Source organism: Diadema antillarum, unplaced genomic scaffold (genome assembly GCF_040938485.1).
Source record: "Diadema antillarum isolate AM-2024a unplaced genomic scaffold, OU_Dant_1.0 scf00000017, whole genome shotgun sequence".
NCBI lineage: Eukaryota > Metazoa > Echinodermata > Echinoidea > Diadematoida > Diadematidae > Diadema > Diadema antillarum.
The window spans coordinates 760,862-775,196 of record NW_027270906.1 but is presented as its reverse complement, the minus strand read 5'-3'; the positions used below and the strand labels follow the sequence as shown (position 1 = coordinate 775,196).

Here is a 14,335-nt window from a genome sequence, read left to right as displayed (position 1 = left end):
CCATCTCATTATCTTCAAGTGAATGCATAATTTCACGACCCTGAAGATAAAGCGGTTTGGAGAGCTATAGGATCTGTCATGAGAGATCCTCCTAAAGGCCTACAGCCTCCTTACCATTTTGCAGCAGATCAATTCGATTGTAAGAAACTGGCTACTTGCCTTTTCTTGAGTATCCACTTAATCCACAAAGAGACTGGCTTGATGTTCTCATTACAGTTACCCTTTGTGTGGGTCCCCCACACTACTCCATAAGATCTAACTCAAATTTTGAAAATAATTGCTTCTCCACAAAGTTAAATCTTCTAGATTGCCCCTCCAGATTTCCACTAGGAGGCAAACCTCAAACAGACCGGTAAGACAAAGTAAACCTAGTAGGCAGAAGGCAGATAGAAAAAGAAAGGCTGACAAGTGCTGAGATTAGCTAAAAAATGGTAGCTCTAAATGTCAGGTTAATGACCATGTTGTTACCGCCTCCAATGAACCTAATCAACAAACAACAAATGAAGTCAGTTGCTATAGCCATGATACAGTTAACTCTTAACGTGCCATGGTCGCCGAACGGCGACCTTAGTCCTGACGTGCCATGGTCGCCGATCGGCGACTAAGAACAGCGAGAAAAGCATTGATCATTTAAGTTCTTGTGATACCGTAATGTGTTACACCAAGCAACTGCCAATGATATGTACTGGTAGCTGATTAGCATAGCCATCGTTTCTGCTAAAAATATGAGCATGCTTACATTGAAAAATTTTGAGTAAATACACGATTTTTCAGATAGATGTATTTTTTTCACATCGGGAAAATCCGCAGCGGGCGCACCCTCTGCGAGATGTGTATGGATCAAAAGTCTCATAGGTAAACCACACGTGTGTATGCTATTGACTCTGCGTGTATTGTCTATGCGGTTCCACTCGCATTGTTCCGCTTGGACGCTGTCCTGCGGGAAGCTGCTTTGATTTTGTCCCTCAAAGAGGGTCAGCTTTCGTTCGTCGGTCAAGTCTTTTATCCTTTTGTTTTGGTGAACGTCACTAATAATCCCCACGCTAGCATATGAATTGCGCGCGGACAAAGGCCTGCCGATTTCAATAGAGTACGCCCGCCTGCGGTCCGCTTAGACAAAAGGAGGATTAGCAGGTTCTTCCTTCTCAGGTGGACAAAAAGACACTATTCCACGGCCCAGGACAATTACTTTAGTTTCAAATACAGGATCTGGGACTAAAGGACTCAGATTTGGGAATGAATTACTGAGGCAGAAAGAGAAATTGCTAAGACAAAATAAACTGCTAGTATCTTTAAAATCATACAATTCTAGAAGACAATTTTGTTACCATTTGAAAGAGGAGATGTTGCTCTAAAACTTTCTCACAGAGTCAAGGCAGTGTTCCATTGAAGAAAAAACACAACTGACTCTTTTTTTCCATACTACACAAATATTTCTAATAATTTGTTGATGTATCAAATATTTCTGCAATATTTCAGATTCTGATAGATATTGTGGCAAACTGACTGCATGACAGGAAAGAGCAAACATTTCTTGATATATGTTGTGTAGAACTCAATTCAAAACAGTCAATAGTTTCAGAGATATGGCGGTTTTAAATGTCATTGTCAGTCCAGTTTCGAAACGTTCTGGCGTTAGGTTAAAACCTCTGGCACGTTAGGGGTTTTGGGCCTGGCACATTAAGAGTTAATAAAAGATATCAACTCTGAAGTTTGACATTCTATAAGTGCTGATGAAGGTAGGCTACTGAGGAAAAACTATACCAGAACGCTATGCACTAAACCATCTTACTTTGTAAGTGTGAACGGGGTATCAGCACAACACCTCAATCACCTTTAGTTTGACATTCTTTTTATCTTTAAAGACAGAAACTTGTGCTAAAGGGTAACAGCAACCATACAGTGCACTCCTGTTATAACGAAATTCCGGTTACAACGAAGTAAAAATTCAGGCCGCAAAATTATCCGCTCTTTGTTCTTTATCGTTTATTTGTGCAGTTATAACAAAATTTTGATATAATGAAAGAAAACTGCTGGTCTCAAGGACTTCGTTATAATGGGAGTCCACTGTACAGTATGTCCAAAAAAAAGAATTACAATTGAATTTTCGCATTGATAACACGCAATACGATTAAACCGTCTAAGGGTCTTCAAATGGTTCATCTTAGCTCTATTTTGCAGAAAACCCCATTCAATTTGGTTAAGCAGTCACAGAGAAATGTGGATTGTTTTAAAGCATGTCATGAGTCTTATTTTTCCAAGTTTAGCACTTGGATGCTCTTGGAACTGCATATCAATGTGTGAACACAATAGACAGAACTTGGAGGGAAGAGATTCCTGACATGCTCTACAAAATTCCTCATTTCTCTTTAACCATTGAAGCAAATCAAATGGGGTTTTCTGTAAGATGTGGGCAATGAGTTATAGTTTCATACCCTAATTTTCAATCGTATTTCGATTGATTTATTATTTTTACAGTTATCATTGCGGAGGGTACCGGTGTAATTTTGTTTTGGACATACGGTACTGTATGTGTATCAATTAAAAATGTTCATGTTTAACTCTCTCGATATTGTGGGTAGCTCTTGTGTACAATATTTGCAGCATTTTGGAGTGGTGGTCCCCAGAAGGTTACTGTAAAGCAAGATCTTTTCATGGCATGAAATTTTGATGTCTGCGAATTGGAGCAGACAACCTTTTCAGTGACATGAAATTTTCGTGAAATGTCACTGGCATTCAACGCGCATAGTGTAGTAAAGCACTTTCACACGCATTTCAATTTTGCGAATCTTGGCTCTCGCAAAAATTCATGAAATTAAAATGCATGCAAACATTCCTCATTTTATTTAAGTAATGTGACTAACACGGACACAATCCCAATTTTTCTCAGTATTTCGTCTTCATCTGATGTCTTCCAGATGCACAGCTATGCATGGTTTAATACCAAAATGGAAGAAATCACATTTTCTACTTCGTGTGATACTTCTGGGACGTACATGAATAATTCCATTTTCATCTGAAACCTCAATGCATGGAGAGTAGGCTTATTGAGGTCAATCTCAATACAGGAGAGCTGAGACATGGGAATCAGGATTTGCATGTTCTCTGGCATCAATATCTCATTTTCTAAATCAAACATTTGGATTTGCAATGTAAGTAAGATAATTCTTCTCACTTGTAGATTTCTGCCATTGTAAAGACAGGTATGTGATAGACTTGTGGTCAGAGCATTCTGAAATGGTGTTATGATAAAGATAATGATAATAATCAATCATTTCCATTAAGCGCACAATAATCTTAAATATTTTCTATGCGCTTTACAAAGATATTGTGTATAAAATGAACTGTGTGTAAAAGTAACATCTCCCTTACAATGTTCTTTTTTTTAATGTTCAATGATATGTTGTTGAGGAGAGAAGTGTTGATGGAATATATGAGATATTTCATTAATAATAATGGAGATATACTCTGAATTCCAGTTACAACTGTGAGAGTACTGTGATCACTTGGTTTTGATTTCTCCTTTCATTATAGTTTTACTCCAACCTTTTAAGTCTCCATGCACAATCTCATGTTGCGCTTCACTACCCTACTCTCTAAAAAAAAAATCGAGTGAAAATATTCACTCTTAATGGAGTGAAAATATTCACTCTTAATGGAGTGAATACAAAAAAGAGTGAATCTAGAGTGAAATTGGAGTGAATTTTGAGTGAAAATGTTCATTTTCACTCGTTTTGGAGTGACCTCAGGGATCACTCCAAAATCTTCGAGTGATCCCTGAAGTCACTCAAAAATGAGTGAAAATGTATATTTTCACTCAAAATTCACTCCAATTTCACTCTTAATTCACTCTTTTTTGTATTCACTCCTTTAAGAGTGAATATTTTCACTCGATTTTTTTTAGAGTACTTTTTCTATTTTGTCTGTCTCCTTATATATATCGTGCTCTCTCTCCAACCATTTCTTCTTCTCCCCCTCCCCCTCCCTCTCTCCCTCTCTCTATCTCTCTCTCATATTCCATCTCTTTTCAACAGTAGTTTCACACGTACCGAGAGTGCTTGATTTGATGGCTGAATCATAAACACGATTGCAATTATGACTCAAATCATCATTTGTTCACATCACCGAGGAAGGCTTCATGGATTCCGCAATTTTGAAAATCAGAGCAAGGAGAGGAGGGTTGGCTTCTTTTCAAGTTCGTATCGATCACTCTTGAGCCGTCTTTCTGCAGGAGTGGTTGGACAGTCACCATAATCTCCACCCCCAAAAACAAGATTGGAGTTAAATTACGTTCACACAGTCATTTTGTTGCTTAATTCTGGCAAAACGTGATTGGAATGAACACCTTAGGACCACCATTTGAAACATGATTGGAATTACGATTAAAATCACCCTCCACCATCCCAGTTTGCATTCACACGGCAAGAACGCTTAACTTGAAACACGGTTCTACTGATGTGTCATTACCATCTTGTTTCAAATTAAGCACTATGGGTAGGTGTGAAAGCTGGGCAAGTCAATCTTGAGATCTCCCCTACTGCTTGCCTCTTCCTGCTCACGTACTTCTCTAATCTCAATTATCTCCTTCTTGATACTACCTGATACCTATGGAGGATTTGGCAGCAAACTCAATAATTATGAAGTCAAAGTGGCTTGACTCAATGCATGACAATTTAAGAGAATGCAAATGGCCACAAAATGAGTTCTATTTACCAGCAAAATTAGAAAGGCCTGCTGAAACCACTTACACTTATTGATAAAAGAACAGAGATGTACATCATATATGCTACTAAGACAACTATTCAGATATGAAAGATGAAATCAAATCAATTACTAAGTTGATTGCTGAATTTTGTCTTAAATCAATGATAATGTCTTAATGTTAATATATATGCTCTATTTTAATATCTTTCATTTGATTTGACAATAAAAGAAATTTAGGCTACAATGACAAAGTTTCTAAAGCTGGCAGGCCCCCCCCCCCCCAAAAAAAAGAATATAATATATAAAATGAGTGAGTGTCTACTTAAGAGCAGTTTATATTGTGGCTGGCTCTGCAAACTTTTAATATACCTTTGGAAGCTACCAGTATTTATTTTGGGATAATTCCTTGTAAGGAAAGACAACTCAGTTCTGATAAAAAAAAAGAAGAATCTATCTCAAACAATCCAGCAAAAGCCGCATTCAAACATAGGGGCTATTGGTTTTTGCATCGAGATACAAAAATCAATTCTATTTGCCCACGTTCACACTCTTTGTGTGGCGAGTTGCATTATGGGATTAACAAAATCGATGGTTGCCATGCTTGCTGTTCACATGTGCCATGCAGGTCAAATTACTGCGAGAGTTAAACAAAAATGAGTGGGAAAGAATTTTATATCACAATGCGTACATCCAACAGTTAAAAAAATAATGAGTGTGTGTGTCCACAAACACGAATTAATGACTTTTTTTATCACATTTCAAAAATCTATCTTTAAAGAAAATGTAAATTTTGGGTATGTGTGAATGCAGCTACCAATGTGTCAGTGAACTCTCTCTTCGGCCCCGGGTGCCAAAGGGAAGGACACATAATGTCTCCGCCTTGAAACAGGATCCGCTGCTGCAGGTGTAATTGAGTTATGGACAGGTGACTGCCTTCAACCACGGAGGTACACTTTGTACCTCCATGCTTCAACACACTGTCTACCACTTTCAATTCACCCACTCAACACACTCCAGAGGTTTCATTTAACCCACTCAGAGCCACCAGACTGAAATCCCACAGACTTTTATGTATAATAAACATGTTATCAAAGGGTGTGTACAGTTCTGGTTGAGGTGAAGATTTAGCTTTTAACGTTTTGCGAGATATTCAGAAACCACTCTATTAGATGTCAAAGAGCATGCATTTTTTAAGGGGTATTAAAAGTTTATTCGATGAAAATCGGTTTTGAAATGGCTGAGATATCCAAAAACATGGTGAAACAAAGAGATCCTAATAAAGTTGTGGCATGTCGCCTTTTATTATCAACACTTTTTTGGATATCTCAGCCATTTGAAAACCAATTTTCATGAAATAAACGTTGAATCCTTCTTAGAATTACATGCTCTTTCATATTTCATAAGAGGCTTTTCATTTTCTCACTTTGGAATGTTCAAAACATGAATCCCTACCTCAACCAGTACTGTACAGTCCCTTTAAGAGGAATATAAGACAGTTTCTCAAGTGAGGTCTGTTAAAATATCATTTTCCTTTAAAAAAAAATTGAGCCAATTACTGGCCTCTGAACTCCTTAATAGTAGCTGGACAATTCCTGGGAACAGCTATCAGTTTGTCCAGTTCTGACTTAACATTAGTGAGATTTGGATCTGTGACACTAACACTAAGATGATGCTAACTAGACTAAAATAGTGTTAGTGCATCATCTTAGCATTCGCGTTGCTGATCAAAAGCTCGCCATTGTGATTGGAAGTGGAACACCGATCATATGAAATATCAAAGCAGTGGATTTTTGTGAGTATACTGAGTACAATGTCAATGAGAACACAAAATCATCCCACTGGCAATACTTTAAAATCTGCTAGTAAGAGAAGAAACATGTGTATTTTAACATATCATGTACCAGTACGAGAGGACACAGCAAAGATAATGGTGAGAGATAAGACACAGCCATGCAAAAAGCATGTCATGTATTAGTAAAAAAGAGGACATTATGGACTGAATATGATATCAGTGGGACATGAAACATCTGCACACAAAAAGATATTTATAAAATTTCACATGCAATCACTGAAAACTGTAGAACACAATATGCAAAGCAACTTTCCTATTTAATTAGTTTATAGACAAAATCAGCCCCCCCCCCCCCAACAAAAAAAAAAAAACCTTTGGGTCAATAACCTAGCAACTGCAACCGGCTTCCTGCTTAAGTCATGGTTGCTAGGTTACGACGAGACTTATTCATTTCTATACACACGATGATGATGCCTACATGCCTGTAACAGTCAAATAGGCCTAGTTTCAAGAGCCAATGCTTGTGACAACTATATTGCTATCACGGGTACAGATCACGGGACACCCAAACTACCTGTGCACATCAGTTAGAAGACCTCTAACAGATAGCAACGTCCTCATCCTTTTTGCCAATCACAGTTTTGAGCCTTTTTAAGATTGGTAAAGAACGTTTTGTTCTGAGAGTCTGAAAGCATCAAATTGGAATAACACTTTTCAGTAACATCTTTCCAAAATTACAGCTGGCAAATTGTGGCCTGGACATGTTTTTTGAGTCAACTTCTACCTATGATTCTGGGTGTAAGTTTGTAGTTTGAATGGTGTGGACCTTTAAACCATGACTAACAAGGTTGAGCTAAGCTTGACCTTGTACTTGCTTCTGCCACTGTGCATGCATACATTGGTATGTGCTAAAACATGTACACGTAGGAGTGAGCAATGTTGAAAGTTGTGTGCTTTATTGGCAAGCAACAGCGTTTGTCACAACTGTTGCACTGAATGTCACACAAAGTCAGTGCTCATCACACATGATCTTTTTATTACTTAGCAATGTTCTCCCAACACATTTACAAAAAGTATTTCAAAAACATGATTCAAGAACCTATTTTGGTGACTGAGCCTTCTCCTCCATTGCCCCCACCTTTTGAAATAAACTCCCTCTTCATACTCAGAATTCCCCATCCATTGAATCATTTAAAATCCTCCTCAAAACTCGTCTGTTTAATCAGTTGTATTTTTTTTTCCTGGAGGCACACACAGTCAGAAGTATCACTGTATCACACATATTGTTTTTTTTTTCTTCTTTTGTGACTGTAAATTTGGTTTTGCCGTGTCCTAACGTTATTGTTGTTTTCTAGTCTTTTTGTATGAATAGCACCAGTGTGCTATAGGAACACCAGTATAAAGTGCCATATAAATGCAATTATTATTATTATTAAGAAATAATCAAGTTCTTTTGTGAGTGTGAAATTCCTCATAGTCGGCCTGTCAAAAGTCTGACTGGTTCATACAGCTTCCATCTAGACAGAAATAACAATACAAAAAAAAAAAAAAAATGCTTCCACTTGATGGAGGCCAGAGACAGAAGCACTGCCATAAGTTGTTTGTTGACAGTTAGCTAATCATTAACGAAGCTCACATAGCGGAGATAAACCCTGGGAGAATCAAATGGACATCTATCAAAGTAGCCGACAAGACACATCAGGACTGTGGATGTTATGATAGATGACTGGGCAAGTACTGCACTATCATGAAAGCAAAATGTCATTGTGTTTTCACAAGTCAAAAAACAAGTGATTATTTGAACATGGGTGTGAGTATCAGATTAGCTTGTTGTCATAACATACTATAGGCATACAAAAAGTACATGGATTAGATGTATTATCTTGAAATATTGGTATTGAAAGTAGTATACTATTCTGTGGATTGTGAATGTGGGAGGTATATGATGGAAAACAATTACTGACATGGATCAAGGATTTCTCAGGTAGAAAACAATATCACACTGTCAATACAAACTCAATGAGTAAAATTTGCCCTGAATACTTATCACAGCAACAGACAGTCTATTGCCAAATTAAAAGTGATTGATAAATTGCCCTTCATTGACGTAACTAAACACTGATTATTCATTGTTTGAGCAATAGCCACGATAAACATCACAAGCATGCATACTATGTATATCATCATTACCTGTCAATTAGTATGCTACACATCTATACATGCTCAATTATGTCACAGTGCTTACTAATGATACATGTACAAAACCAAATGTATCATATAAAACAGAGAAAAAATATACTGAAAATAAAATCTTTTCATATTCATTTTTTTTTCTTAATTCAGTGCAGTATTAGGCATTCTCCAGGCCATTAACCACAGCTCCTGACAAATTTTCCTTTCGAGATACAATTTAATTATACATACAGTATTTGAAATACTGATAAAAATTGATGAATTGGTCGACCACAAATTTTGTGTTTCAATTAGATGGTCACAATAATGGTTCACTCTTAAGTATAGTTTTTTTTTTTCCTTTTTTTTTATCACATAGGCATACCCGCTTCTCTTAATTGGTACCATCAAATCGCCTGGTCTTATCTTCTATCCGTTCTCCGTTTCTTTTTCGCAAACACTGATTACTCAGGGCTTACAGCCAAACAAGCTTGCTTTCATGTACGTCCCATCATACTTCTCTTTGCTCAACCCCATTTCGATTTCGACCAGTTATCATTACAATTGCTGTGTTATTACCATGTATATTGTTTGTTTTTGTACATTGTCCACAAGGTAAAACTATTATTTCTGATGTAATATTCATAAATGAGAAGTATGAAATAAATAAACTGAATTGAATAGATGTGACCTTGAGTATGAATTAAACGGATTGCTCTTATAATGTGGGATGATAAATTATCCATCTTAAATCTTAATATTTCATTTCTATATCCACCCTGCAATAATTGAAAACTAGACAAAGTTATATATCAAATAAATAAATATATATATATATATATGATCTCATTTTACATAATAAGGAATGACTAGTGATGACAAAACTATGGGCTGTAACACGGTATATCTGTTATGTACGATATCCTCTTAAAAATAGACAAACTCTTATACTATCGAGGCAAAGAACTCGTATGTCTCATTTAATGAATGAGAGCAGGGGCGGAATTTCATAAGGGGGGCACAAAAATATTTCTGGTGCTACTTCCGGGTTTCATTTTATTTTATTTTTTTTCTTTTGTTTCAACAAAAAATAAAAGGGAAGCATGCCCGGCGCACCCCCCTCTGGATCTGCCACTGGAAAGTACTGCTTTTGGAATTGAAACAGATATATACCTAGACAGTGTCAGCTATTAAAGTATGATACAGAAGAATGCATGCAAATAAGCACTGTCTTCTAATACACAACAAATGGAGGAGGGCCATCTACGAAGGGCAAGTATAACACTAACAGTCCTTCCATCGCAAGAGCAATAACCAAGGAGTTAAAAATATCTCCTTGCAATAACCGTGACATCTGGTACAGTGAGACATCATCAGGAAAAAATCACAAGGTGTTAAGGGCAAGCAACGGTCTCACCTGACAAGTAAAATACTCCCTTTAGAACTGCATCAGTGTTACAAACAGTGTAAGCCAAAAATAGATACTATGCTTATAATGAATTATTTTCTCAGTAAGATGCATGCACACAACTAAGTGCTATGTCTTCTAATACATGACAACAAAACAAGAGTGTCTTCTGTTAAGGGCTAATCTGGTTAACAGAAACCAAAACCCGAATGGAAATGTGGATTGAGAGAAAAAAACAGCAATATTAGAAGAACACATCCGTGAAAATTATGGGAAATCTGATAATTGATTCAAAAGTTATGAATTTTTAAAGTTCCCGTGCCATCATCAGTGGAAAAGAAGACTACTACAGTGCATGATGTTATTATGGACAAGAACACATGGAAAATACAAAGAAAATTCAACATAATTTCACTTTTCTAGCATAATGAAACAGCACTTGACTTACCTCTTTCAGAAAGCAAGGGAAATAATATTACTCTTATCATATGTCAGTAACAAGTCAATGGAATGTGAACTTTTCATTAAAAAATGAAATACTGTGGAATTCTCCTTTTATCTCCTTTATACTGTTGTCCATAATGGCATCACAAACTTTAGTAGTCTCCTTATGCAGCGATGATGGCACCAACACATTAGAAATTCATAACTTTCGAATAGATTCTCAGATCTTCCTCAAACTGAACATTGATGTGTTCTGATATTGCTGTCCATTTCACTCAAACCACATTATGTTTGGGTTGTGGTTTCCTTTAAACTAAGTAATTCACACAAGGCAAGTGCCAAAATGTGTCTCGCCATTCGCATAGAAGAAATTACTGTTTTTCTAAAACCCGGAAGTTCATTGACCCCGCCTATGACCTTTGACCTTGTAGTGACCTTCAACTCCCCAAGGGACATTTACCAGCCAAGTTTGGTCACAAATGGACATATGGATCAAAAGTTATGAGCCATAATCGAAACGCACCATAAAAACTTAACATTGGGCCCTAAAAGTTTGTTGACCCCTGTCTGTGATCTTTGACCTTGTGATGAACTTCATCTCCCCAAGAGACATCTACCATCAAAGTTTGGTCTCAAACAGAAATAGGGATCAAAAGTTATGAGCCATAATTGAAACACACCGTAAAAACTTAACATTGGGCCCTAAAAGTTTGTTGACCCCTGTCTGTGACCTTTGACCTTGTGATGACCTTCAACTCCCCAAGGGCATCTACCATGCAAGTTTGGTCACAAATGGACATAGGGATCAAAAGTTATGAGCCATAATCAAAACGCGCCGTAAAAACTTAACATTGGGCCCTAAAAGTTCGTTTATTTATTTATCTATTTATTCAAGATTTCATGCGTGTTCACAAAATAGGAATGCATACAAATGTATGCAAGTACAGCTCATATACTCATAGCCAAGACAGAATATATACAATAAGAATACATTGATAAGAAGCAGTTACAGGATAGTATACAGCTCCACTAAGAGAGCTACATTATTCAAGGTATAGAACACGCAAAGGAATTGCAACATAAGCTTAAAGCTTGAAAATCGTTGCAACCCCTGTGCACACAATCTATGTGCTTGCAAATAGTTTAAATGATACTTTTGACCTTATAATGACCTTCAACTCCCCAAGGGACATCTACCATCCAAGTTTGTTTACAAACGGACAGATACATCAAAAGTTATGAGCCATAATCGAAACGCGCCGATAAAACTTAACATTGAGCCCTAAGGTTCATTGACCCCTGCCTGTGACCTTTGACCTTGAGGTGACCTTCATGTTTGGTAAAATGTGTAACTTTGTATAACCACTCTTCCCTCCAAGTTTGAGATTAAACTCCTCAGTAGAGAGTTATTCAAATTTTTGTAGCGTTACGGACGTACGACGGACGTACGACGGACGGACGACGGACGGATGACAGACGACGGATGGACAGACGCCGCAGGCGATCCTTTAGTCTCCCCGCACCTCTGGTGGGCTTGACAAAAACTATAACTATCTGAATGCTTACCACGCCTTCTCTAAGTAGGAGTTCCACAGTTTCATAGTCACCAGCAAATGCTGCAAAAAAGAGCAGAAAATCAAGGCAGACTCAACATATTAGCTAAGGATTTAAGCTTAGCGGAGCCATGTCACTCTATGGTTGAACAACCATTATCTTGTCTAGATCCTTATGCTAGTATATGACTTGTGCCAAAATTTCACTTGTTCGATTCTTCTTTAAATATCTGTCCAATTTCTTTTACTTTCAAGGAGAATTTACCCTCAAAACATATGGAATTCAATGAATGCAGAAATAGTATGTATAGAAGAACATATATGAAGTTGAGTAAATTCAAACAATCCACTAAAAAGCTATGACTTTTCAAAGTTTAATGAAATACATGTGTCATTATTGCTGGATAAGACGGTTTCACCAACTGGTTCATTATGTCACAGTAATGGAAAGATAGGCGTACTGTTCTGATATTCCAGTGATAATTTATCATGAATTGTTGTACAATGGTGTCCTCATCAAGACAGGGCAGCACATAAATTTTACCCATCAAAACAGTAAAATTTATAACTTTTTAACAGATTGCCCAGATGTTTCTCAAACTTGCAAATAAGTGATTCACTATAATCTTTATGTGTGCCTCATATCATCATGCTTCTTTAAAAGAATTTTCCCAGTGGCATTTTTTTTTTCTTGGGGGGGGGGGGGGCAGGTGCTAGGTGCCCCCTTTTAGTTTTTGTTAAAACAACAGAAATAAAAATAAAAAAATAAAAGGGGGCACGGGCACCCCCCCTTTTTATTTTCAAAGAAACCATCTTTGGTGCTCCCCCCCCCCCCTTTTACAGATTCCTGGATCCGCCCGTTTCCCATAACAAAGGAGTGGCCATTCATGGTATTGATGTTTTCAAACTCAATGATTGCAGATGGCTATCAGCTATTGTGAGTTTGACATCTATAGATAAAAAGAATCTTTCAGGCCTATCGACTATAAAAGTGCTGCTCATTATGATGTTGCAGAATATGGTGTTAGCTCTATATGATCTCAAATTTTTTCCGATACAATGTACAGAAAAATCACCAACTGTGATATGGCGTCATTGCTTACATTGCATTATATCCACTGTCTAGGGATTACTAATCATGCACATCGAAATGCTAAGGAAATTTATGCTTGTGAGTTGTGTATACCCTCACTGCACAATCAATGGAAACAGGAGGAGAGAAAAGATTACGGAAATAGAAACAGCAAAATAAAAAGTTTGAGAAGAAAACAAGCAATAACTACAAATGAATCACAGATTCTCATCAATAATTCAAAATTACAATCGTTCAAACCTTAAATATTAAACTACTGCACACAATCAATGAGCATTTACCTGCTTCGTGTAGACTTGATGATTGATGCATAGTTTCTGCCTTCGGTTCAGATGCTCCTCGCGATCCGGCAATGTCGAAAAACAAAACGGCGCTTGATAATCTGTGCCCCAAACTTTTCACAATAGCTCATTACAAGGTATCAGTCATCAAGGTGACTAACAGCAAGTTGGCAAGCGATGGAGGCAAGTCGAGATTGTCACGGTTTTCGTTTGCGACGGCACCAGCAGAGGAAGTGGTCAACTTCCAAGCTTCCTCAAGCTACGGCGGGGCGCTCCAAACATGCAGCTGATGCATAAAATTCCCGCGGCAGGTGGCAGCGTTTGATGGAGTAGGCACGGTATTACGAGGTGATAAACGATACTTCAGTAAGCTGCGACAGAGCGGAGAAGATTGCGGGAGCGATTCATGAACGCAATCTCACAGAAACCGTCTTTTAACATACGGTGACATTGACTTGACGCTGGGCCCCTCACTCTGACGACAGCAGGAGGTAATCGAGAAGATCAAAAATATGAAACCAAAAATTAACGGGTAGCTCCAGGCCCCGACAAGTGCCTCCGCAGCAATCACCCTCATGTGAGAAGTTGAGCAGCGTGCAGCATCAAGTATGCATGTGCTCACGCATCATCTAGTGACTGCTGGGCGCAATGTTTACGAGAACTCCGAAGTTTGTCGTTTCGCAGTGGGCGGGGCGTAAAAATCCAAACATCCCGCGGTCGGTACATCGATGTGCCCGATGTGCCGAATGTTGTGGGAAAGAGAGACCCCGCTGACATTATCGTTTTTTGTTTGCTCGTTCGCATTTTGGTATCCAGAGTTTGCTCGCCACAGCTGCATGAAAAGGACAAATGGTTTGTTGACATACGGGTGCAAGTTAGTATATTTGA

At 37.8% G+C, this 14,335-nt stretch overlaps 1 protein-coding gene across 1 annotated transcript in view; it reads right to left on the bottom strand.

Moving 5' to 3' along the window:
• LOC139726202 (uncharacterized) overlaps nucleotides 1-13,828 on the bottom strand; it is a 39,598-nt gene extending 25,770 nt beyond the window's left edge. The window contains exons 1-2 of the mRNA XM_071637274.1: nucleotides 13,448-13,828; nucleotides 12,087-12,136 (exon numbers count right to left, since the gene is read on the bottom strand). Coding sequence (XP_071493375.1) covers nucleotides 12,087-12,136; nucleotides 13,448-13,478 — 81 coding nt within the window. The 5' untranslated portion in view covers nucleotides 13,479-13,828. The remainder of the gene's footprint in view (nucleotides 1-12,086; nucleotides 12,137-13,447) is intronic.
• Between the last annotated feature and the right edge of the window lie 507 nt (nucleotides 13,829-14,335).